Genomic DNA, 25,792 nt, shown 5'->3' on the forward strand with positions numbered 1-25,792 from the left:
AAACTCACCAGCATGATACTGTGGTGCTGGAAAGGTGTCTCAGGTTCATGCTCCACTGTGTGAGTTTTTCCAGCAAGTTAAATAGTTCATCTGATCACTCAGTAAAGCAGCAGCACACACACGAGTTGAGTCACACACTAATACTGCTACAGCACCTTTATACTGGGATCAGCACCTAGAGATGACCTCTGAACGTCAGCGGAGACCAGGACACCTAGATGAGCCCCAGAGACTGATCCCCAGTGAAGACCCTGTCTCCTAGACGGCCATCGGGACAAGACCACATGAACCAGACGAGTCCTCTGCACAATCTGACTCTGCTGCAGCCTAGAATTAAACTGCTGGGTTTGTCTGGCCAGAGGAGAATGACACCATTTCAACACACTATTTCCCCGTCTAAATACTGTAAAGCTGATATAAAGCCACCCAGCTTTATATCAAGCTGATGTAAGCTGCTTTGACACAATTTGCATTGTTAAAAGCTCTATACAACTAATAGTGACTTGACTTGAGCTTTGAGCAGCAGTGATGAGGCGTTTGTGCATACGGTGTGAGCTGCTGCCTGATTATCATCCAACGAGCTACACTAACAAATCATTCAATATCCCTATATAAAATTAAAAAAGCATTAAAGCATTTACTTTTGTCCAGCAGTCAGACCTTTCAGATTATCAAATGATAATATAGCAGTTTATTCACATGTTGCATAGTTATCAGAGGAAGAAATGGGCGGGAAATTATTCTGTCATTGCACTGCTGTTAAATCCTCATCCATTTTTGTTTAGTAGATATTATATACTGTTCCATTCCAGCTGCTAAGCATTTCATGTTTTAAAATATTTCTGATGAATGCATTTTTGATATTTTAAATGAAAATTCTCAGTGGACTTAAGCAGGTGATTTTATTAATTTATTTGTTTTGTATCAATATGAAACAACTTTGTTGTTATTCAATCACAATTGATTACGGTGTGTCTAATCAATCTATTGCACTCGTTCTTACATTTTTGATCAGGTCACTACTTTTACTGCAACAAAGGCTGTTGATCAAACACTTGCATTTTTATATGTAACTGAATGAAATTAAATGAAAAAAATCAACCATATTCAAATTCTTAATTTAAATAAAAAAAATAGGTCAAAGTTAAAACTAGATTGTGAATAGTTACTGTAATAAATGCATTTATTTGTATACCAGTGACTATTTTTGTCTTTAAAAGTCAAATCAGATCCTGAAATGACTAAATACCCAGCCATTATTATGCAACAATTCTTAAATTAATATGAATAAAATACAAGCACTGTAGATGCTTAAGGGTGACTTTGCTAAGAAAGAAAATTAATAATTAGATTAATAATATATAAATATAATAGATAAGAAATTTCACTTAAAAAGAAATAAAATTAGGAATATAAATATATTTACTAATATTTGGTCGTACCACCTGACATTATTTTTGTCGGTGGTAAAGTTAAAAAAACTGAACTGAAAAACTTTGAAATGTTATTTAACAAATGTAACTTGTTTAAACACATTGTTCCCAACTCAAAAATACGCAGAACATTCATTTGGAAAGATTTTCAAAAAAGAAAATCTTTTAGAAGCTTTATTTACATATGTGCATATTCAAATGTGCATGTTTAAAAGTTTCACTGTAAATAAAGAACTCATTTATATGACCCATTTATCAGGATCATGTAATTAACTTGAATTAACTTGGCAGTTCTCCCAAAAGAAGTCATATTGTTGCATATTGGCCCAGCCGTATGATTCAAACCTACCCAAGCTGGTATGCAAGTAAGAGTTGGTGGGTAATTAAGGAGAGTTGATATGAGATAATACGAGACATGCTGTGTGTAATGCATGAACCAGAGGCAGACAGCAACACTTCCACTGACGTGACGCGCTCAGGTTTATCAGTGCAGACACACAGAACTGATTCCCGAGTCAGAGGTGGAGTGTGTTCCTTCAGTCAGTCCCATCTGGAGCTCTTCCTCCTCATGTATCTCTCTCCCTGGCTGTCCACAGCCTCATACAGCTGCTGCTGGTTGTCTCTGACCGCGTGCAGATAGCCCAGGTACCCAACACACAGCGTGAGGCTCAGCAGACCCACAGCCATCACCGGCTTATTCTGCAGAGGACAGAGAAGTGCGTCAGCACACACTGCCAGACCACTAGAGAGATGCACTCGAAACTATCATGAGCATTTTTCATTAACAAAGATTAATAAATGCTGTAATACTATACATGACCCTGCAGCACAAAAGCAGTCATGAGTAACACATATATTTGTAGCAATAGCCAACAATACATTGTATGGCTCAAAATTATACATTTTTCTTTTATGCCAAAAATCATTAGGATATTAAGATCATGTTCCATGAAGATATTTGGTACAATTCCTAACATAAATATCAAAACTTAATTTTTGATTAGTAATATGCATTGCTAAGAACTTCATTTGAACAACTTTAAAGGAGATTTTCTCAATATTTAGATTTTTTTGCTCCCTCAGATTCCAGATTTTCAAATAGTTGTATCTCAGACAAATATTGTCCGATCCTAACAAACCATACATCAATGGAAAGATTATTTATTCAGCTTTGTGATGTAGAATTGTTAGTAGACTAATTAAACTAGTGAGAGTGACACAAGTGAAGAAAGAAAAAATAATTCAGACAGTAATGGTATTATTTCTTAGACAGCATGCCCATTGGAGCCGTCGAAGGACGCGTCAAAATAAAACGGAACGCCGTTGAAATACTAGTTTATTTTGGAAATGGGTTTGAAACAGATTTTCTCTTTTATATTGTAATTTTACACGACCTCTTTAAAAAACGCAACGCTCATAAACACTGACGCGACGCAGCGGTCTGGCGCATGCGCACAAAGACCAACATGAAAATCTAGCAGAACGCTAGCGTACAGCAGCTACCAGGCCATCTGTGTCTCGTGTACGTGTAAAGCATAAAGCAGGCATGTGAAGAGCACTTGCAGGTCTGATGAAGAGCTCGGGGTTGACAGCGCGGAACAGCGAGGTGGTTCTGACGCCGCGGAGCCCGGGGCTCCTGTAGGCCGAGTCCGCTGCGCTGCTGGCCGGCTGCTCCGCGCCTGCTGCCCCGCTGTCCTGCGCCGGACGCATCGATCTCCTCCTCCTGCTGCTGCTGCTGTCACAGACACTCGCTAAAACACCTTCTGACCTACAGGAGAGCAGGCAGGCACAGGGTCCTCTGCTTCTTCTTCCGTCTTAGTGGCGGATGCAAACTATAACTTACAGTGCATTTCCGCCCCCTGCTGAGAAAAAAAAATCCAAATTCTAATAATATCTTGTGATGAATTTCTTAATAAATTCTGAATTGACAAACCACTTACACCTATTGACTTGATTTTCTAGTTTTAACCTTTCATTTTTATATCGGGTGCATTCCAACAGAACATGCTCAACTGTCTGTGTGTTTGCAGGCTTTCACTGATCAATAGCATGCTTTATATAGCCTAGACATCTAAAAGGAGTACTAAAGGCCCTAAACAAAATGTGCCAAAGTTCATGATAATACATCCATATATTTATATTTCTTATATAGATATTTTATTCGACACTCCATCAATAGTTTGAATCAACAATTAACAGATTTCAACTCAATAATGACTGTTTACTATGGTCTTTTTAGAGCTGTTTTACAGCAGAATTGAATTTTGTTTGTATCAGTGAATCATTATTTTCTTATCACTGTAAGGCTGCTTTGAAACAATCTGTATAAAGCAGTATATAAATAAAGGTGACCTGACTTGACTAGTCTGACATGCTTTGGGCAAACTGCCCCAACGAGCTATAGTGAGGTATTTTGTTTTTAAGAAATGCAAAATCAGACCGTTTTACTGATGCAGAGACACATTTCTACAAACCTGATGAAGAAACACACTCATCATGGGATGGCCTGAGGGTGAGGACATTTTCACTATTTATTTAACATCATATAATAAACTGCAGATGAGAGGTGATTTTCTCACTCATTACAGTATAATGTCTGCTGCACTTAAGACATCCATCTACACCTTCATTGGTTCAATTTTATTTAAATGCATTCATTTTATTGATTCTTCTTTTTTACAGCAGTACTTTGTACCTCATACTTCAACTGATGGAGTTATGCATCCTGCTCATCTTATTAGTCCCTCATACAAACAAAACTGATGAAAGAGCGTTTATGATTAAAGCCTCAGTAGACTGGATTCTTATATCTGGTGTGCTTCAGTGTGTTCTGGCAGTGAAGCCGTCACTCTTTATTCCTTGAGTCTATTTATTTATTACCAGAAACTGGCCATTTTGTGCTGTAGTGTTTTCATTATGGGTTTTTCCTTCTTTTTCTTATCGTTTTTTGTCTGCCTGTATACTGATGAACTGATAAGTGTATTTCCAGAGAGCCAGCACATCTCAAGAGGTTTGTCATAAATAAATCTGAACATAAATGAGCGATGCACGTGAAAGTGCCTCTATAGACAGCTGGTTAAACAGGGCCTGATGACGTCTCTGAGGTAAGATGAAAACAAACATGATTTTCTCTGATGAATCATTCACAATAAGACCAGGAACATGAATTAAGAGCATAAACATACTTTTTTTCCCTGACTTTTAACACCTGTAGCAATCGCAGATGAAGGCGTTTAACAGCAGACTGTTTTCTCTGCTGGTAACACTATCAGTGCTGCTGAACTCATCAGTAATTCATGCACACGCACAAACAGCCTGCGGTTTCTCATTAAAACGGCATGCGTAACCTATTGGGTTACACACCTCTACAGGTTTACTTTATATGTCTGCAATAACCCTCATTAATCTGCATCAGAGCTACCTGTGAAAGACAAACCCACAGCACTCTTCATACAAACAAACAAATCACCGAGTCTTTGTCCTGCAACATTTTACACCTGACTGAGTGACATGAGCACTTGCTCACATGAGGTTTGAACGGCTGCAGATGGAGGAAGATGCTGTGTACCAGCTGAATGCTCTGTAACTAATGATCATTTAGTTCTAAAGTGATCCTAGGTATATGGAAATGTGATTGTCCTGATATGAGGTTCTCCACGAGAACCAGACTGAGCGTTTGTGTATGGAGTGTTAGCTGTTGATCCGAGCGTGACCCTGGAGACTGTGAGCGTCTGTCAAGGGCACGAGTGGGTGCGTCTGAACTGGCCCTGCTCGAGTGTTTACACTGCTAACACTACAGGCTACGAGGCTCACAACACCTCATGCATTCAGCAAACACACCAAACACCGTCCTGTTCAGAGCAGAGCGTTTCCAGTGATATAAGAGTCCTGCCATAGTAACCAAACAGGTGTGGCATCTGCGCCAGGTGTGTTTGACTATCAAATAGCAGAGAGAAGCTGCTCTTGTCGCATTTACAGTCGAGCAGCCGAAGACCAGCAGAGCAGAAGGGAATCAGACTGCATGAAAGGTAAATACTTAACATTTTTATTTCCTTTTGTTCACAGAGGTTTCTCACACGAATGGATCATCATCGTCACACCTGGCGAATAATCTCAATCTGATTCTGAAATCTAGATTTGACGATGCTCTGAAAAGTCTCTTGATAGATTGTAAATATACCTGTCTAAAGAGTGCAAACATGACATTAATTGTAAAAATAAAGCTCCAAAGGGGGATTTTGACAGCGACGCCACAGTAGAACCATTTTGGTTCTCCAGAGAATCTTTCAGTCTTTAAAATAACCATTTTGTTCTTACTGTGAACAACAATTTAATCATCTGAAGCAGTGGTTCCTGGAGGCCTCGACACTGGACATTTTGCATTAATCAAACACTTGATTCAGGTTCTGAGTTTATTAGTAGAGAATCCAAGAGCTGAAATGGGTGTTTGGTTAAGTAGACATGCAAAATGTTAGTGGTTGGGAATCACTGATCACTGAAAATTCTGTCACTAATTACTCATGTTGTTCCAAACCCGTAAGACCTTTGTTCATCTTCAGAACACAAATGAAGATACTGTTTGATGAAATCCGAGAGCTTTCTGACCCTTCATAGACACCAAGGGCTGTACCACGATCATGACACAGAAGCGTAGTAAGGACATCGTTAAAATAGTCCATGTGACATCAGTGGTTTTACAAAGGAGGAGGAGAAGAATCCTTGAATAAAGTTATTTTTGTTTTCTTTGTGCACAAAAAGTATTCTTGTATTTGTAATATTACGGTTGAACCACTGATGTCACATGGACTGGTCCTTACTACGTTTCTGGGTCTGGGAACATTTCTGTTCCCTTGCTGTCTATGGAGGGTCAGAAAGTGCTCGGATTTCATCAAAAACATCTTAATTTGTGTTCCGAAGATGAACGAAGATCTTACAGGGTTGGAGCAACATGAGGGTGAGTAATTAATAACAGATTTTTCATTTTTGGGTGAACTTAACAAACCCTTTAAGAGTGCACATAGTGATCAGAAGGCACTGAACTCTTGGTTTCCTTCTGCCTCCGCAGCAGCCCGATGAAAGATGAACTGGGGGTTCCTGGAGAGTGTGTTAAGCGGGGTAAACAAGTACTCGACAGTCGTTGGGCGGGTCTGGCTCTCCATCCTCTTTGTGTTTCGCATCCTGGTGTACGTGGCCGCCGCCGAGCAGGTGTGGAAGGACGAGTTCAAAGACTTCGTCTGCAACACACAGCAGCCGGGCTGCGAGCAGGTCTGCTTTGACCACTTCTTCCCCATCTCTCAAGTGCGGCTATGGGCCATTCAGCTGATCATGGTGTCCACCCCGTCGCTGCTGGTGGCTCTGCACGTGGCGTATAGAGAGCACAGAGAGAGCAAGCACAAGAGGAAGCTGTACCAGGATAAAGGCAGCATCGATGGAGGGCTGTTCTTCACCTACATCATGAGCCTCATCCTCAAGACGTCCTTCGAGGTGGCCACTCTGCTGGCTTTCTACTTCTTGTACAGCGGCTTTCACGTGCCCCGCTTGCTCCAGTGTGAGGAGAGCCCCTGTCCCAACACGGTGGACTGCTACATCGCAAAAGCCACCGAGAAGAAAGTCTTCCTTTATATCATGGGCTGCACATCTATACTGTGCATTGCACTGAATGTGGTGGAGATGATGTATATCATATCGAAGCATTGCTGGAAGTGCTTCAGTAAGAGGTACACTCCCGTTCACGAAAGACGGCCTCCATCCACGTTCACTCTCGGCTCTCCACCGCTGCTAGCCATGTCTAAAGAAGAAGGGCTTCATTCCGCACCGGCTGGAAAGGAAATCCCAAAGCTTGCTGCTGCATGAGCGCTTGGGCTTTTTGGATGCATGCTAGACCAGTTCTTCTCCGCTGATGGCTTGCAGACAGTAAGGAAGAACAAGATCAATTGCAAATAACAAGCTACAGTCAAGTGGAGCTACATTAGCATAATAAACATAAGAATGAACTTTCAAAAGGGGAAGAGAAAACACTTCTCATATCTTTTGTTGTACTGTATTCAGGTCAGAAATTCTTGTTGTTTGAGTAGCATCTAGTCAAATTAGACGTCAGCATGCCCAGATGACATTAAATACAGGTTCATTTGGAACGAGGGAAAGTTTGTCGACCACAGTGCGTTTTGTGTGGAGAACATTAAACCACTGACTATTATCAACTATTGAAACCAAACCTGTCAATGTTATTATTAAGACTGTAATGTTGATCATTTAGCATATTGTTGGTCAGTTTATGGTCATAATATATTTATTTTTGTATGATAAATAATTGTCCAAATACGGTATTGTCCAAATACAGAACCAGATGAGCACCACTTGGTTAATTGTACGGACCACTTTATATCAAGTGTCTTTAACTACTACGTACTTAAATTAATAATTTGATACAATGCACTTGTGTACATACAAATTATTATATTGTACTTACATTTAAAAATACCTGTAAAATATTTAGACTACTGACCCTTAACCCATCCTTAAACTTAATCATGCCCCTAACCTTAAACATATCCCACCTCAATAGCAGCTAAAGTGATTTGCAATACAATGAACATAAGTACATTGTACCAAACTATTCATTATTTTAGATACAAGTACACAGCAGTTAAAACACCCAATATTATAAAGTGAAACCAACTGTACTTATGAGGACTGTTTCTTTTGCATGTCGAAATAAATAACCTTGTCGGATAATCATGGTGGATCAGTGTGTTATTCAAAATTAAGTGACTTGAGAACAGAAAGAAAAACTAAATCTATAACTTTAAAAGCACCTAGCACTATGGACTGACATACACTATATGGACAAAAGTATTAGCACCCCCCTTCTAATGAGCAGGTTTGACTACTTTAGTAATTTCTATGAGTATAAATCTTAATGTTTAGGCATATAATCATACTCAAGGAATTGTGTGCTTTAATTTTATAGCAACAGTTTGGACAGGACCCTTTTCTATTCTAACATGACAGTGCCTCTGTGTATATGGCAAGGTTCAAAAAGAAATGATTGATTGAGTCAGTGTGGAAGAACTTGACTGGTCTGCAGAAACCTCCGCCGCTACTTTAAATGCAGATCTTGAGCCAAAAACATCACCACCAAACACTTGTACATTAGACACTTCCAAAGCTGTTGCAACAGAGATGGAAATTAAATTTTTAAATGCATGAATTATGTTTCCATCTTTGTTGCCAGTTTTGGAAATGCCTTTTTCTGCTCTAAAGAAGGAGAGCGTTCCAATACTTTTGTCCATATAGTGTATATAGTCAACAGATGAACTATGTTTGTTTCCACGTATATATGGTATAATTGTTTTTTATACTGCAGTAATCATATTCGTTGGATTTCCTAAACATCCCTCAAAGCAGTTTTATAATTTCAATAACTGCAAGTAAGGATGAGACCAACACAGAGTAACAAAATGCAAGCTGTATTAAATTGGTTGCTATTGATTAACATACAGACTGCTGGTGGCAGTAGCTGATCAAAGAGCCACACACAACATTATTGACAAATTTCAGATTTACAAGGTAAACAGGACCAAAACAATTACGAATTATACACAGCACTACATAACATCAGAATTGATAATATTCACTTTCAGCTGGATAGAAAAAAGTCAAATGGAATATTAAAAATTACGAGTCTATCAAACACTCAAAAAGAAAAAAAAACTCCAAAAGGCAACAGAAATGTGCTGAACAGCTTCGTAAAGACATACATGCTTTAGAGGTATTTCATCATCTACTGCAACTATAAAGTGAGCTTAACATACACAGTTCTGTTAAGTAATAAACATCGCACTAGGGACCTTTAAGATAGTGGGTGTGTAGTGTTTTCCGGATCATCAAACATCCCACAGCTCCTTGACCTGCACCGATCGTTGAGCATTCACCTCCAGCTAGAGATCAACTACCAGGTACAACTAATGATTGGACACTGGTTTGCAGCAAGTTAGCCATCGACCTGAGTTCAGACAACATGACACAAGGGTCTGCACATTAATTCTCTTTCTGAAGGATCACTGTGGGTCGCATTTCATGAAGCTGCTTGAGAAGAATTCCGAAGACGCCGGAAAAAACTTTCTGCACCTCAAAGGTGACGTTGCTGAGCGAGGTCAGTTTCTGGGGATTCTTAAATTCAACAAGTTTCAGGACTTCTCTTGAATGCAATTTGGCATCTGATCTTTTGCACACGACCGTCGCAGTCTTCAGGTGGAAAGCAGTTGTTTTTTTGCGTGCGTTTCCATTCAAGGGTACCGTAGCTTTCCTCTTTCCGGGCGTCTTCGTTTCCTGCAGAAACTGAAGAAAGGACACCTCGAATCCCATGGGCTTGAATGAACTCAGCGGCGTATTTTGACCAGAGGCATCTTCCTGTGCCATGGTAGTGCTGGAGGACGTGGAGTCAGAGTTTAAGTCCACATAATTGACTGCAGAACTCCTTGTGGTTCTTAGTCTCGTCACCCTTTTAGGTCCGAAGGACTTCTTCGCTTCACTCTCCCCCTTGCGTGGACGTCCTCGCCGTCTCTTAACTACCACAGAGATCTCCGAACACGTATCTGTAGAAGGCTTTTCGTCGGACAGATCGGCATCCTCTGTGCTTTCTTTCTCAGAAGTAGGCTTGGAGAACTCAGACTCACTCTGGCCAGGCTCAGTGACCTCCTCATTCTCAGTCATCTCGATGGAGCTCTCCTCTGAATTATCAGTGTCGTCGCTTCTGGAAGCGATGCGCTTGTATCTGGATCGGGGTAACTTTTTACAGTATATGAAGTTGCTTCTCTGTTCTTCCAGATATTGCTTTGGGAGTCCATGCTGAAGATAATGTTTCATTATATTTCGCTCAGAACTGGTCACCGTTTCGCAACCCTTTATCATACAAGCGTACTGCAGTTGCAGGCATTTGGTGCACATTGCAGAGGCTTCTTCCTTTGTTTTCAAAATGGGTTTCCCATATTTGGTCCAGTTATTTTTGTTAGCTTTTCTCTTCTTAACAGCTCCCTTCTTGACGGGCTTCTTGTTAGTTTCTCGGTTCTCTTTCTCGACAACGTCAATTTCATACTTCCTGGGACGACCGAGTTTAATGCCACTCTTGCCTTCCCGTGGGTTCATGAGCAGCCGTTTGTACACGTCTTGGTGTTTCTTCATGGTGTGTCGCAGCAGATTTGATCGCGTGCTGTACGCGCATTCACATCCTTCCACTGGGCATCTGAACATCCCTTCCACGGGGTCGACTTTCCAGAGCTTGGTTTCTTTATGCTCTTGATCAAAATGGCTGATATATTTCCAGAAAGCGGTGAAAGTCTCCGAGCAGTTTGGTTGATCACACTGAAACCTGCCCAGGTTGATACTGCACATCATGGCACCTGCTTTCTCAAGGGTTAATTTGTGGAGCTGAAGGTAGTGCTGGAGCAAGTCTGGAACTGACTGAAAAATGCAAGAACAGTCTTTGACTTGACACCTGAACTCATCCACCTCCTTGATGTCTATGTCCAGCTTTTCGTCGCTCTCTTCACTTCTCTCCTTGTCCTCGGCCTCCTCTTCGTTCTGTTCGTCTTGGCTGTTGACCTCAAATTTAGGCAAAGCAGACTGGTGCACAGCTTTATAATGTAGGATCAAATTGTGCTGAATTGTAAAAGCTGCCACACAGCCCTGGTGAACACAACGGTAAGGTCTGTAAGGGCTGAAAATGTCATCGCCCTCTGGTTTTTTCTCTTTCGTTTTTTTGGGAGATTCTTTCGGCTTTGCCACTCGAGGCTTGCTAGGAGGTTTGGGCTTTTTGTCCAAGGACTGATTTAATGATGAAGGATTCTGGGGAAAAGGGGCTATGGGTAGAATCTCTTTTAAGGGGGACACATGGGCCGGGCCAGAAATGGGGGGGGACTTTGTGGAAAACAATCCTTTTGCATTCTGATCCATCCTTGGAGTCGCTGAAGAACGACCAGACACAATCACTGATGGCTGAAACGGCATCTGATTTTGCAGAGTTGCTGTCGGAGTTCCCACTGCAAGACTTTTACCTTGAGACACAAAGGCTGACTGCTGGACAAGCGATGGAGTGGTGCATTTTGATATTTTGACTTTATCTTTTCTAGTGGAGCCCGATGCACATGCAACATTGTTCTGCTGTTTGCGTGCATCCATAAGTGGAGTGTTTTTAACTGAATTGGGAATTTCTGGCACTGGACAAGAGCTTCCTCTGTCACGCTCCTGGAGCCTACGATTGGACTGAGCCTTAATTTTCATCTTCTTTATGTCTTCCTGTGAAAAGTTGTGAACTGTTAAATAATGGGCTTTGAGGTTGGAGTTGCGTGTGAAAGCCTTGGAACATTTTTGACAGCTGAAAGGGGCAACATTAAACTGGTCTTTCACTCGAGTGAGCATCTCATCTGTGTAATTGTGCAGCTTGACAAGGTGTTTAAAAAGAGCATCTTTTGTCATGGCACTGTAAGTGCAACCATTTGTGTCACATGCAAATGGTTTCACATATCTTGGTATTTCACTGGGTAAATCTTTGGGCTCTGGCTTATTAAGCTGTTCACCATTCACCGCAGGACTATCCACAGTTCTGGTAACCTCACTGATTTCTTTGTCTAGGTCAAGCTTCTCAAGAGCTTTTTGGATTTCCAACACTTCATCCACATTGGTTATGGGTGTATGGTTGGACTGATCACTGACAGCACTTCCTGAAACTGCAGGTGAAATGGTGTGAATGAAGCTATCATTTGAGCTCACCTCACCCAATTGCGAAACTGACTCAACAGGGACTTCGGCTGTGTTTCCCACAGGTTGCTGCTCACTTTGAGGCTCATTCTGAATTAAGTTTGAGGTACGCTGTGAATCCCCACTGACGGGACTTGCAACAGACATTTGTGAGCAGGAACTGTCAACGCTCGAGTCGCGAGGCAAGCTGCTTTTTTTGTGTAGGTCTCCAGCCAATATCTGTTCACGTAGTCTTTCTTTGACACTCTTTTCAGACACTAGATTTTGAGCAAGATTTGCCATGGCTGCCAGAAGTCCATCATTTGATAGGTCACTTGCATTGCTGTTGGTTGTTTTTTCCTTGATATATTTGATTTTGTTTAAAGTTTCAGCTTGAAGAATTTGACTGATATGGTCTGATGAACCACTATTCATGCTGGAAGTAGAATGGTCATCAGCCAACAACTGAGAAAGAAGAGGATCACTGACACTCTCACTAAACAGTGGGTTAGACATCTCAGAATAACTTGCTTGTAGCTGATGTTTGACGCTACCAGTGTGCTGTATGACACTAGTTTCTGACATACGACTGCTCTGAGCATATGGACCGCAGAGGTTTGAAACCGTCTGCTGTTCTTGTCCAGAGCTCACGCACAGATTTGACGGGCTTTGCTTCAACACTCCTCCCTTCTGTTTGTCATTGCTAGTGTAGGTGCCATTGGCTTGGGGAAAAGTGACATTCGGGAATAATTTTGGATCAAGCGGCCCCTTAGGCTGCGGCAGATTTACATATGAAGACGATGTTGGATGAGGAGAGTTAAGAAGATCAAGAAATGAGCTGGGGAGGTCTGCTGTCAGGTCAGCTTCGTCGAATGGCTTGCAATAAGACCGCTTGGATAAATGTCCTCCAAGAGATTTGGGACTCTGGAATTCTCTATAACACCTGCGGCAAATGAACTTGCCATCTTTAATAATGGCAGGCCATTTTGTTCTTCTGCTTCGCTTAACTTTTTTATTGTCCCCATCACTGGACACATTTCCAGTGTTACTCTGAGAACTTGGAGAGCTCCCGTTTGATGGGGGAGTTTCAATGTTAGGAAGTGGCAAACCTAAAGCCATCTCTCCAGATCTCTCTAACTTCACCAAAGACTGGGTATTAGTTATTGCAGAGAACGATTCATTGTTTGTTTGCTGCGGGTAAACTGCTGAAGAATCTCTGGGAACAGAATTGCTCAAACGGTCAGTGTAAGGGGGCAACACAGACGTCTGAGCAGTTCCCAGATTCGTCTCTACTACTGAATTAACAGCAGCCACCACATTAGGACTCGTGACTTGTTGCGGTGAAATGAGATTGCCAAGTGAATGCAGACTGTCATCTGAGGCGCCATTGAGTTCTTGAACACTGTCTACTTGAGCTGGTGCTGGGTTAACATTAGGATTATTATGCGGGTGTAGAGTAGTATAGCTCATTACTCTCTGCTGTGCATTGTCACTAGAAGCTGCATTCAGGTGAGTAAAATGACCGCTAGGAAGCGTGTTCATGTTTTGGGTCATTGACTGAGAATGACATGTCTGTTGCTGGAGTACCGAATTGTTCCTGGTGTCCCACAAATGGTCTGCTGCCATTTGACGCTGATTTGTGCCATTTCCAAGCTGAGAGAGAACAATAGGATCTAATATATTGTCCATTTCATTGGTAAGGATATGCCCTGGGGAAGCAGTAACGTGAGAGGACACAGAAGGATAGTTGGGGTTTGTACAGTTGTTTGAGTAGGGAGGAGGCTGGACAAGGGGATTCTGTGTCTGGACACCAGGCCCAGGGACTCTTTGGCCCAGCTGGTGTTGTGGATTGACAACTTTATTGTGGCTTCCATTTACAGGAACAGATCTGAGTTTGGACTTGCCCGCCGCATTGTTCTTCTTTGCTAGTTTCCACTGTGTGTAAAAGTCAGGATGAACAGCCTTCATGTGTTTAGTAACACTTCTGTAAGAGCTATAGTCTCGAGTACATGATTCATGTGGGCATTTGTGTCTCTCTTTCTCTTTCACCACTTGGGCAATGTTCGTGTCTACCGGTTTCACAGACTTGTTCTCCAATACTTGTCCGTTATTTGGCACGGAAGCCATTTGTAGAGGAAGCGTCTGAGAAACAGGAGGAAGCATCTGACCCAACGAGAGAAGTGGTGTTGCATTGTGGGAAGTCTGTGTTGAAGCAGTCATGTTACTGCTATACATGCTCTGATAGGATGCCTGAACCGGAGCCAAAGGATTAGGAGTGTACTGCCTAAATAGTTCATTGTTATTGTTGTATAATGGAGTAGCACCTGAATCAACTGTCTGCAGCTGACCGTCAGGTGGTGGAACAGGCAGAAAGTCCTCCAATACACTCTGGCATGAAGATGTAGACGGCATGGGATCTGAATCACTCATCAAGGCCTCCAGAAGAGATTCTTCTGGTTTATGCTGATTTAGGTGAGGCATGTGAGTGTCCACGGCTGACTGGCCCAGGTGGTCATTGATCTGGGGGATATGCTGATGCATGGGATTTTGATGGATGTGTTGTTGCTCAGGTTTACTTGTCCCAGAATGGACACACTCTTGGGCAGAAACCGTAAAAGCACTATTTATCATGTTTTCAACAGAATGCTTTACTATCACCATGCCAGATGGACGATCCACCTCAGACCCTGTGCCAGTGTCGTTTAGAGGGGTGACAGAGTGCGAGCCAGGCTGAGCACAGCCCTGATCGTTTGGATAGGAGTGGTAAGGATGAGGGTCTGCTGGTTGAACACTGTCAGTGCACTGGCCTTCCACTTTCCTGACATGGCCCTCTGCATGGAGGTCTAACTCAGACTGTGAATGAAACACTTTACCACAGTCTGGTGCTTTGCAGGTAAAGGTTTTGTAATGCTGTGCCTCATGGTCATACAGTTTGTAGGCTTCATGAAAAATTTTGCCACATCCCGGAAACATACATTTAGCCTTGAAGACCGGGTGGTCTTTCTTATGTATAATAAGTTCGGCATTTGAGTCAAAGCTGGCTTTGCAATTAACCTGTATGCAAATGTATGGTTTGGTGCCACAGTGCATCTGCAGGTGATCGTTTAGGTGATCAACACTGACAAATTGACGACGGCAATACTGGCACACCACTTTTGTGCTCTGCATTTCAAGGAATCGCTTTGCTTCTTCGTTGTCGCCATGATCCTTCACATGGGCAACGAGATTACGGAAATATTTAAATACCCTCCTGCAGCTATGGACCGGACAGATATTCCCTTCGCAAGAGTCATTGGCATCTCCATTGCTAAGTTTGTTGGACTGCCCACCACAGTTATTTTTTGTCTTTTTCACTTTTTGATTTTCGCTGCTTTTAGCTTTCAGGGCAGCTATTACAGGAGCCGCTGTTTTGGGGTTGGCCAACTGCTTACTAGTCTTCATTGCAGCGAGACGCTCTTTGCAAGAAAGTTTCACATGCGATGCAACGTGTGGTTCAAGAGTCTCTCTCGTTTCAAATGTCTCTGTACATATCGGGCAGGTGTAGCATCCATCTTTGAAGTGAGTCTGCGCATGGCGCACTATTCGGTGACCAAGAAACTCCTTATCGCATAAAACACAGTACTGCATGTAAGCTTGCCAATTTCTGAACCTAGCGGAGACGAAACCTTTTTCTCGCAACTTTTTCATTTCTCTGTTCTTCTGCCTTTGATCTGCTATTTCATTTAGTTCATTTGTCGCATCCATGAAACACTGCGAGACGTCCTTGAACTCCTCGCTAAATACGCTGGTCTCTCCACCTAAGCCCTCAGGGTCACCATCGTTCAGTTCATCGATGGAGGACACAATTGAGGCCTCCTCCCCCATAAGACCTAAACAGTGGCGTTTTAATGCCTTCCAGTTCCAGTACTCAGGATCAAAAGGCCACTCGGTTTTGAGGACTAAAAGGAGCTCACAGCGCAGCGAGTTTGGTACTGGTAGATCTTCCTCATCTAGCTTCTGGTCTGGCTCATTGTAAAGCGTTTCCACTGCATAGTAGGAGTCCACGGTTGGCTCCAGGAGAAACTCTGTCAGCTGGCAGGCCCTTTTGACCTCCAGGTCCGAGGGTAAGAGGCAGGAAATGGTTTTGCAGACTGTGGCCTTGGTGCTTCCTTCGCACGACTCCAACCGCAGAGCTCGTATACAGAGCTCAACGCAAGTCAAAAGTCCAGCTTTGTCCATCTGGTGATTTGGAAAAGGAATATTTAGTATTTAGCATCACGTTTAAAATTAACTGCATGAAGTGAGAACAAGAGATGGCTCACCTCTGACTGGATAACTTTAATGAAAAAGAGCAGGTGGAACACAGTCTTAGACAGAAATGACATCTGACGGCATCTATCCAAAAAGCCTTGCTCTGAAGTCTCTAATCGTTTGAGCAGTTTCCCCCAGAACAGAGTCAACTCCCTGCCAGAGAACACACGACATCTCTCAAATTACTTCGAAATGAAAGACGACATTAAATTACCACTTGTATGAAGCCTTTAAGATATTTATCATAGCTGCAGGAAATTCTTATTTGTCAATTCCTAGCTCTACATTGATTATTCTGGCATTGGTAACATTTGTGACTTGCCAAGCACAGTAGGAGTCCTCTTGAAGAATCTGACGGGTCAAAAAACCAGAACACAATGTAAACGCAGCTTTCTCATCACCATCAGCCTCAAGGTTGCAAATCATCTCTAAAGCATCACGACAGTCCACTCTTGAGAGCTGAAAAGTTAGGGAAAGAAGTCGCAGATGTAAGCCCTGTTTGATATCTACTGAAGAATGAAAATCTACTTCCAACAATCAAGCTTGAATTCACACCTTTTGCATAAGATGTACTTAGATTTAAGCTTTGGCTTATGAATATTATACTTTCATAATTACTAAATCTGATGTGGTGAGATGCAGACATAGAAGTACACTACCAGTCAAACGTTTTTGAACAGTAAAAAATAATTCTCATCTGCTGACCAAGCCTGCATTTATTTGATCCAAAATACAAACCACTCATATTGTGAAATAGCCTATTTTTACTATTTAAAATAACCGCTTTCTATCTGAATGTGTTAAAGTGTAATTGATTGCTGTGATGTCTCCAGTGGCACATGATCCTACAGGAATCATTCTAATATGCTGATTTGCTGTTCAAGAAACATTTTTATTAATGTTTTATTTTATTACATTATGTTATCAATATTTAAAACAGTTGAGTATGTTTTTTCAGGATTGTTTAATGAATAGAAAGATCCAAAGATCGGCATTTATCTGAAATAAAAAGCTTTTGTAACATTATACACTATACCATTCAAAAGCTTGTAGTCTGTATATTTTTTTTTTCTTGGGGAAATAATTCTATCAAGAAATTAACACTTATTTAGCAAGGATGCTTTAAATTTATCAAAAATAATGATAAAGACATTTATAATATTACAAAAGATTTCTGTTTCTGATAAATGCTGTTCTTCTGAACCTTCTATTCATCAAAGAAACCTGAATAAAAATATACTTTTTAAAATAAATTTTTTTCAACATCATAATAATAAATGTTTTTTGAGCAGCGAATCAGAATATTAGAATGATTTCTGATCATGGAGTAACGATTCTAAAAATTCAGCTTTGAAATCACAGAAATAAATTACATTTTAAAATATATATTCAAATAGAAAACAGTTATTTTAAATAGTAAAAATATAGTAGTCAACATTTGAAGTGGATCAAAAAAGTTAATCAAAGCTGTCCTGAGACGAACGCATTTTGGTTTTAGGTTTTAGGACAACTTTGATGAAAGGTTTTGATTCACATCAAATGTTGACTAGTGTATTTCAAAATGTTAATGTTTTTGCTGTATTTTGGATCAAATAAAAGCAGGCTTGGCGAGCAGAAGAGAATTCTTTAAAAAACATAAACAATCTTACTGTTCAAAAACGTTTGACTGGTAGTGTATATGCTCAGTAAACAGTCTACTGGCTTACCTCTTCCATTACAACCTCCTGGGGAGCAGCAGTGCACAAACATGCCAGGTACATCTGCTTAAAGTGTCCCTTCTCCTCAAATTCAGAGAGCTCAGCACAGGCCTTGGCCAGCGACGCAGCCTGAGCCACACAGCTCTCTTTGATCAGGTGCTTCACTCGCATCCGCAGCAGCGTTTGTCCTTCCAGAGCGAGAAACTCACAGACTACAGAGAAAATAAACACTTTTTTAATGCTGGTGTAATGCAGATTGACAGGTTAACTCTGCCAACATGTCAGTTCTGTTGTCAGGTCATTTTTGAAGAGAGAAACATTATTTAACAGACTCTCAAACCGATCGGAGGATAACGAGCAGCACCTTTCTCTTGTGGTGGCATGTCGTTGGTGAGAATGCCCTGCAGCGTGGAATTGCTCCAGACCCCTTGCTCTCGTGCGATGGTGGAGAGAATCATCAGATTGCTGATTCCCTTCTCTTGGACCAGAGGATGGGCAATCTGTACACACGACAGCACACAAAATAAAACCGTGGAAAATGTGTATTCATGACCCTGGACCTAAGGGTTAATATTGGATTTACCTGAAAGCTGAATAAATAATCTTTCCATTGATGTATGGTTTGTTAGGATTGAACAATATTTGTCTGAGATACAACTATTTGAAAATCTGGAATCTGAGGGAGCAAAAAAATCTAAATATTGAGAAAATCTCCTTTAAAGTTGTTCAAATGAAGTTCTTAGCAATGCATATTACTAATCAAAAATGAAGTTTTGATATATTTACGGTAGGACATTTACAAAATATCTTCATGGAACATGATCTTAATATCCTAATGATTTTTGTCATAAAAGAGAAATGTATAATTTTGACCCATACAATGTATTGTTGGTTATTGCTACAAATATACCTGTGCTGCTGATGACTGCTTTTGTGCTGCAGGCATACAACTGTTGTTGACTATGAAGTTAATGATTTAGGATTTTACTGTAGAAGACATGAAAGCTGACCAGTGCAAATACTAGTATCTAAGAACTTCAGTGTGGTAAATTTACCTGGACAGATGACCTGAACCTGTCCCACAATGCATCTGGGATATTCCGGGGCAGAGAAAGCAGCAACTCTGCACAGCTCCTACAGAAAGAAAGCCAACAAATACTTCTAAACTCAAATAACAAAGTAAAAAATAACCGGAAAAGACAGATGATCATCTTTTTTCCAAGTGCATACTTACAGCGAGAGCCTGCCGAGCACGACTGGCACCTCTTCACACTGGGCAGAAAGATACGGGGACGCCTGTGCAAAGCTCAGCAGGGCAATGATGTAAACCTCCAGCACTGGTAACGGCTCCTCCTCATTCCTCCACAGACTGGCATACTCCACCAGCGTCTGCAACGAGCACAAACACCCACGTCAACAACACCAGCCTGCCCTAATCTAGCAGCACACTTATGATCTTGAAAGAGACAGTGATGATTGATCATGAAAACGATGATCACCTGACATTAAAAAAAAAAACAACTGAAAAAAAAAAGATTCTGTTAAGTACAAGACTTGGAGTACCAATCTGTCACAAACATGAACATAACATCATTTTGTAACATTACTTGCACTTTGTATTTATCTGATTTAATCTCATAAAGGAGGTGTTGGGTTCATTAACTCACTCCAAAGCGCTTCAGTTTGCTGTTGTTCCTTTACTCTTCAGCTCCAGCTCACACAGCGCATGGCAATGCTCAAAAACTCTGGTGTTGTCATTATAATGAACTGCATAATCTGACACGCCACTTTGATGCTGTAATTGTGAATTGTGACAGACAAATGGTTTGGTGAAATAAATACATGCACCTTACATTCATTCCGTCCTGTTAAACGATCACTAAATGATCTCTAAATGTTTGGCTGCCTGCTCCAAATGCCATGAAAACACTCTGCTTGTTTGAAACATTCAAACAAGGAATTCTCAATTGTATGTGTCAGAGAAAAGAATAGGGGCAAGAGTCAGGAAACACAAATATTTTCCTGTTCTCTGTTTTTGATGCTTATCCAGAGCTGGAAATGACTCCAATCAAATTCCATAATTGTCCCTACAGTGCATGCCATGGTGGAAAATTACAGACATTTAAGAGAGCATTAAAAATAAGAAAACAAAAAACCATACAAATAAACTTGTTATACAAACACCAGCTGAAGTTTCACGATACCAAGTAAAAAAAAAATCAATGCCGCTCATTGTTTGAATTGAGTGCAACTGCTGCAGTGGCTGTTCTTTAAACTCTTCCAAGTTCACTCAATTATAGTGAACACTAGGGACAGATTCAGATTGTTCATGGCTGATATCATTGAGCAGTTATCTTTTATTTACATTACAATGTATCATTTCAAGATCTAAAGCAGAACAGAAAGGTCAAATTTTTACTAAAAATGTGCTCATAAAACAGCAGCAAACGTTTCTGAAGACCATCTGTAATAATATTTAGGATTTTCCACCAATCTGCAGGAGGACACACAGCAGAATGGTAAAGAAGAAATCCTCTTCACAAGGCAGACAGAAACACTAACCGAGCTCAAGTCACTCGTGTTGCAAGTATTGCATTTTAATGCATTATATAATAAACTTATAGATAAGACGAAAAATAGAGCGCCAGACTGAACACACTCCTTCATATACAAAATAAATCATGCATCCAAACACGCATGAAAGAAACCGGTGCAGACAGACTGCTACTTTGATATCGATTCGGTTCTGGAGCAGCAGGACATGAGACATCGCTAGAGAGCTCATATTAATCATATCATCGCATATTTACAACCAATGCCAAACACAGATATCAGACATTCACACGTCTCATCAGGAGTGTGACGGTCATTCAGGGTGCAGATCTCATTGGGACACAAGCTGTATTAATCCCTGAATCATCAGACCTGCCTGCATTGATATCACAGATGTTATGGTCTTTAAAATCGTTTGAACAGGTACAGACAGAGGGTAAAGTTGACTAAAAGGCTGATTTAAATATTTATATGACATTTAATAGTTTAAATATGATTTTTTTTCAAAGTCTCAAAGGAAATCATATAGGCCAGGCCTGTGTGATTACAGGCTAAATATTAATGAAAGACTGTCTGATCATAGGTAAAATAAGCAGTGATTGATTAATGAAGACAATTATACCATTAATCATAATTACTCTATGACTAGTCATATAATTTATCAAAATGTGACAACCTCCTTCATAATGCAGTAGTGTGTAATTAAGGAGAAATAAATATTACACACTGATACTGGATGGTTATTGGCTAACATGCAAAATTGATCAGGATCTGTGAATGAAAAGAGGCCAACAGAGACTGCAAGAGGGACTTGTGATCGTCTTGAAAGCATCAGTTAAACCGGCTGAACATGACAAATCAAGAAATATCCTGCAACATATCACTAGAAACAATGGTTCACGTCCAAACCCGGAATGATTTTAGTCTGCAGAGGAGCTGAACTCCAGTGTGGGTTTACTGGGTAAACAATAGTTACTGTTAGTCACCAGGCCTATATATCGTGAGGACAGACTGTTCACCGTCTAAAACCTCTCTCTCTCTCTGTCTTTCCACACACACACACAGCACATCAGAGAGCGAGTCTGACTGCTCGCGGTCCAGAAATGTCCCTGCTGTTTCCCTCAAGATCAGAGGTGTCCCTCAAATCAGCACCGTGATATTCTCCAACAACCTGAACAACAGCAGCCTCCAGCAGTCCCCTCTCATCCTGAGCTCAGAGAACAGATGAAACACCACACACACCCACATCTGCATATCACAGAGAAACACCTCAACAGATATATAGGTCATCAGAGCAAACCACCAGCACAGGACTTAATGTGACGGAAAAATACACTTCCACTACAGTACACGCAGAGCAAAAGAGCCCTCCAGGCAAACGTGAACAGCTGATGCTTCCTCTGGAGTTAAGCTGATGAATGCTGTCTGTGACACAGCGCTGTGCAGTGATTGGTAATGAACATGTATTCGCTGATAATTATCAGTACAGGTCTTTCGGTTCGGTACAAATACAGCATTGCTCTAACCATTGTGTGAGCATAGCTTCACTGAATCTTCTAGTTTCACATACTCTTACTCAGTGCTCGAATTGAATCAAGTCTTATGGGGGGTCCCCACCATCAGACTTTTTTTTTTTTTGGTGGGGGTGGGGGTTAGTCTCGCAATATACAATTTATACAAAATAAACAATATATTTGATCATAATATGCATAACTATATACTATTTAATGTTGCATAACAAATAGAGATAAGCTACTATTCTTCTTTTAAATGGCTTACTCCAAGTAAAAATGTCTGAGGGACCCCCCTAAGTCTATTTTTTACTTCTTATGGGGGGTCCCTAATGCCTTATGGGGGGTCCCGGATCCCCCCAGCCCCCCTTCAATTCGAGCAGTGCTCTTACTTTGATAAGAAACAAAGTGTCATCTTTAAAATTTTACCCATTTTTTCATTTAATCCAGACAATAAATACCGTTTTGGTGGTCTTTGACGAGGTGAGACAGATCGCTGTATAAACCACCACCACAGAGCGATCATCCCTTCCTCTTTACTAGTTACCACCAAATAAACATGAATGAACATCTCACGCCTCGTGTAACTGATCATTAGTGTGGAAACACATCAATAATGTCTTTAGCATTTCATTTAGATCGGTTAAGTCATCAGTGTCCACAGCTATTAGTTCACTAGAGAAATTAAGTCTTTCGCCCAATATTAGACTATATACTCGTATTTCACTTTACCTGTTAGTGATGTCTTAATTATTTTATGTAAGTTTAAATAAATCAAGTTATGACAGCCACTGGGCAAATTAATATATTTCAGCCACAAATAGAAATTTTATAATTTAAAAGTTAATTTAATAATCGCATTGAGTACCATTTACATGTTTGCATACTTTATTTTTATTTTTATCCGAGTGTTGATTAATATATTTGAAAATAAATAAGAATTGAACTTAAGTTTGGGCTCTGTTGTTAATTGTAACCTTACAGTAACATAAAAGGCTCCCTATAGTTTAAAGCAGAAGCTGAGCTAGATCCCTAGGGATTTTTAATTATAATTGAATTTATTTGAAGAGCTAGCCTATTTATTCAATAAACCACAGTTTAATTAAAAGCAAATTGTTCAGTTTTCCTCCTGCTATACCGAAACCACACCGAACCGTCATGTTTGTGTACCGTTACAGCAGCTGGCATGTGTCAGATTATGATGCTGCTGCAAATGATAATAGATTATATTGTCCATGCTGATACTATAATAATAATATAATCTGCCAATCACTGCAGATCAGCATCATGATGAAGATAACGAAAGGCAGAAAGTGGCAGGTCATAATGATGTGAAGTGAGTGTCGGATGGCAATATCACTGCACTTTATAATCATAGATTATGCTGATAATGTTTACTGAGGATCTGACACTCACGGCACATCACCATCATCTACAAAAACTTCATGCATTTCAATGCACTGCTTTTTATTTTCATGAGCAGTGTGACAGATTACAGTGACCTGTGCAGCTAGCAATGCACTATAATGATGTCCAGAGGGAGACAGAGGAGGACTGTCCGATGATGCAGTGAAGGATGGTGTATGCTGCTGCTAGCTGTTGATACGAGGAGCAGTGAGTGACAGATGATGGCGGTGATCAGTTATTAGCTTCTGCAGCTGTTGTTTACAGTTCCGCGCGTCATGCACACAGGAGCTGAATCGACGCCGAGTGACGGGCTGAGCCTCTGTAAACGCGCTAGCACCGCGGAGCACCGTCTAAACCCGCGTTAGGTCGCCAGGGAGCGAGTTTACTGCATCACAGTCGCTGTGTGCTGTAGCTCAGGGACAATCTGCGCTCACCTGACAGAACTCATAGCAGTACTGCGACGCTCGCTCGTCGGGAGACTCCTGGCTGGTCTTCAGAGCCGCCGCTATGTCCCCCAGTCGCGTCGAGAGCGCGTTCAAAGCGCTGGAAGCGTCGCTGCGGTCCTTCTCGGCCTCCTCGTCCGCCATCTTCACTTCCAATTCCGCCGCGTACGCACAGCGCGTCACGTGACGCCCGATCACCATGCGTGCTGACGTACTGCCCGAGTCACGTGACAACACCGACGACGCTGCGCTCGGGTCAAGCGTTGCTCATTTACGTTTGTAACACAGGTACAGCTCAAAAAATTTGAATATGCTGAAAAAGTAAAAAAATTTCTTGTAACTTATTTCAAAAAGTGAAACTTTCATATATTTTAGATTCATTACATATAAAGTAAAACATTTTAGATTCTCTATGGGGTATTATCAAGAGGATGATGAGAGACACCAGACCCACCAATGCAGATGACCTGAAGACCTCTATCAAAGCATCCTGAGCTTCACCTGGGCTTCACCTGGGCTTCACCTGGGCTTCACCTGAGCTTCCATTACACCTGAGCAGTGCCACAGGCTGATTGCCGCATTGAGGCAGTAATTCATGCAAAAGGAGGCCCAACCAAGTATTGAGTGCATAGAAATGAACATACTTTTCAGAAGCCTGACATTTCTGTTTAAAATATCCTTTTTTTATTGATCGTATATATTCTAATTTTCTGAGACACTGAATTTTGGGGTTTCATTATCTATAAGCCATAATCATCACAATTTCAAGAAATAAAGGCTTGAAATATTTGACTCTGTGTAATGAATCTATATAATATATGGGTTTCGCTTTCTGAAATGAGTGCCAAAAAATATTGACCGTTTTCATGATATTCTAATTTTTTGAGATGTACCTGTAATATGTGACCCTGGACCACAAAACCAGTCATAAGGGTCCATTTTTTGAAATAGAGATTTATACATCATCTGAAAGCTGAATAAATAATCTTTCCATTGATGTATGGTTTGTTAGGATCGGACAATATTTGAAAATCTGGAATCTGAGGGTGCAAAAAAATCTAGAAAATCGCCTTTAAAGTTGTCCAAATGAGGTCCTTAGCAAATCAAAAATGAAGTTTTGATATATTTACGGTAGGACATTTACAAAATGTCTTCATGGAACATGACCTTTACTTAATATCCTAATGAAAAATGTATAATTTTGACCCATACAGTGTATTGTTGGCTATTGCTATAAATATACCTGTGCTACTGATGACTGCTTTTGTGCTGCAGGGACACATATAACATTGTCAACAGCGGTCACAGAATATTTGGACACTTGGGTGTAATAAACTAATGCCTTGCATGAAGTACTGTGTAGGTATAAAAACAATTAACAAAGGAACACAGACAATTAACCTTTAAAAATGCAGGCCTTTCCATTAGATAAACTGTACAGAAAGCAAAGGTGAGCACAGTTTCTTAGACCAGAATAAAATAAAATAAATAAATAAAAACAACACTTGGAAACTGACAGACCCACAGTAGAGAAGATTCATGAGCGACAGCAAATGATATGAGCTATATGATAGTCCTACAAGAAGTCTTAAAGGGACAGTGCACCCACAAATTTACAATTTACTCGCAGTTGTTCCAAACCTGTATGAGTTTCTTTCTTCTGTTAAGCACAAAAGAAGATATTTCAAAGAATGTTTCTAACCAAAAACTTGATGGTTTCT

The 25,792-nt window shown here is 40.8% G+C and overlaps 3 protein-coding genes across 4 annotated transcripts; 1 reads left to right on the plus strand and 2 right to left on the minus strand.

Moving 5' to 3' along the window:
- Window positions 1–1,594: 1,594 nt before the first annotated feature.
- On the minus strand, window positions 1,595–3,510 carry smim8 (small integral membrane protein 8). Its single transcript, XM_079375854.1, has 3 exons — window positions 3,374–3,510; window positions 2,997–3,295; window positions 1,595–2,132 (listed from the first exon to the last, which is right to left on the minus strand). The coding sequence occupies exons 2-3, from the start codon at window positions 3,141–3,143 to the stop codon at window positions 1,974–1,976; spliced, it is 306 nt and encodes a 101-aa protein (XP_079231980.1). The 5' UTR covers window positions 3,144–3,295; window positions 3,374–3,510; the 3' UTR covers window positions 1,595–1,973.
- A 1,847-nt stretch (window positions 3,511–5,357) lies between these two features.
- Window positions 5,358–8,166, plus strand: gjb7 (gap junction protein beta 7). The gene is made up of 2 exons (XM_079376451.1): window positions 5,358–5,461; window positions 6,499–8,166. Exon 2 carries the CDS (start codon window positions 6,513–6,515, stop codon window positions 7,284–7,286), a length of 774 nt encoding a protein of 257 aa, XP_079232577.1. The 5' UTR covers window positions 5,358–5,461; window positions 6,499–6,512; the 3' UTR covers window positions 7,287–8,166.
- A 721-nt stretch (window positions 8,167–8,887) lies between these two features.
- Window positions 8,888–24,318, minus strand: LOC306844366 (zinc finger protein 292-like). Of its 2 annotated transcripts, none has more exons than XM_079376449.1 (8): window positions 24,063–24,318; window positions 19,392–19,546; window positions 19,213–19,291; window positions 18,522–18,657; window positions 18,167–18,369; window positions 16,783–16,919; window positions 16,472–16,613; window positions 8,888–16,388 (listed from the first exon to the last, which is right to left on the minus strand). In XM_079376449.1, exons 1-8 carry the CDS (start codon window positions 24,270–24,272, stop codon window positions 9,474–9,476), a joined length of 7,977 nt encoding a protein of 2,658 aa, XP_079232575.1. In that variant the 5' UTR covers window positions 24,273–24,318; the 3' UTR covers window positions 8,888–9,473. The 2 variants fall into 2 exon arrangements, with proteins under 2 accessions (XP_079232575.1, XP_079232576.1); XM_079376450.1 differs by having other exon boundaries at window positions 16,472–16,609; window positions 16,779–16,919.
- Window positions 24,319–25,792: the final 1,474 nt, after the last annotated feature.

This window comes from Barbus barbus (genome assembly GCF_936440315.1).
Source record: "Barbus barbus genome assembly, chromosome: 24".
In the NCBI taxonomy this organism is placed as follows: Eukaryota; Metazoa; Chordata; class Actinopteri; order Cypriniformes; family Cyprinidae; genus Barbus; species Barbus barbus.

Excerpts from the sequence above, each read along its gene's own strand:
- smim8 (XM_079375854.1), bottom strand. The coding sequence starts at position 3,143 with ATGCGTCCGGCGCAGGACAGCGGGGCAGCAGGCGCGGAGCAGCCGGCC. Across the intron at positions 2,133-2,996 it reads CCGAGCTCTTCATCAGACCT|AATAAGCCGGTGATGGCTGT; the intron begins GCAAGTGCTCTT and ends TGTCCTCTGCAG.
- gjb7 (XM_079376451.1), top strand. The coding sequence starts at position 6,513 with ATGAACTGGGGGTTCCTGGAGAGTGTGTTAAGCGGGGTAAACAAGTAC.
- LOC306844366 (XM_079376449.1), bottom strand. The coding sequence starts at position 24,272 with ATGGTGATCGGGCGTCACGTGACGCGCTGTGCGTACGCGGCGGAATTG. Across the intron at positions 18,658-19,212 it reads GGTTCAGGTCATCTGTCCAG|ATTGCCCATCCTCTGGTCCA; the intron begins GTAAATTTACCA and ends TCGTGTGTACAG. Across the intron at positions 16,389-16,471 it reads TTAAAGTTATCCAGTCAGAG|ATGGACAAAGCTGGACTTTT; the intron begins GTGAGCCATCTC and ends CCAAATCACCAG.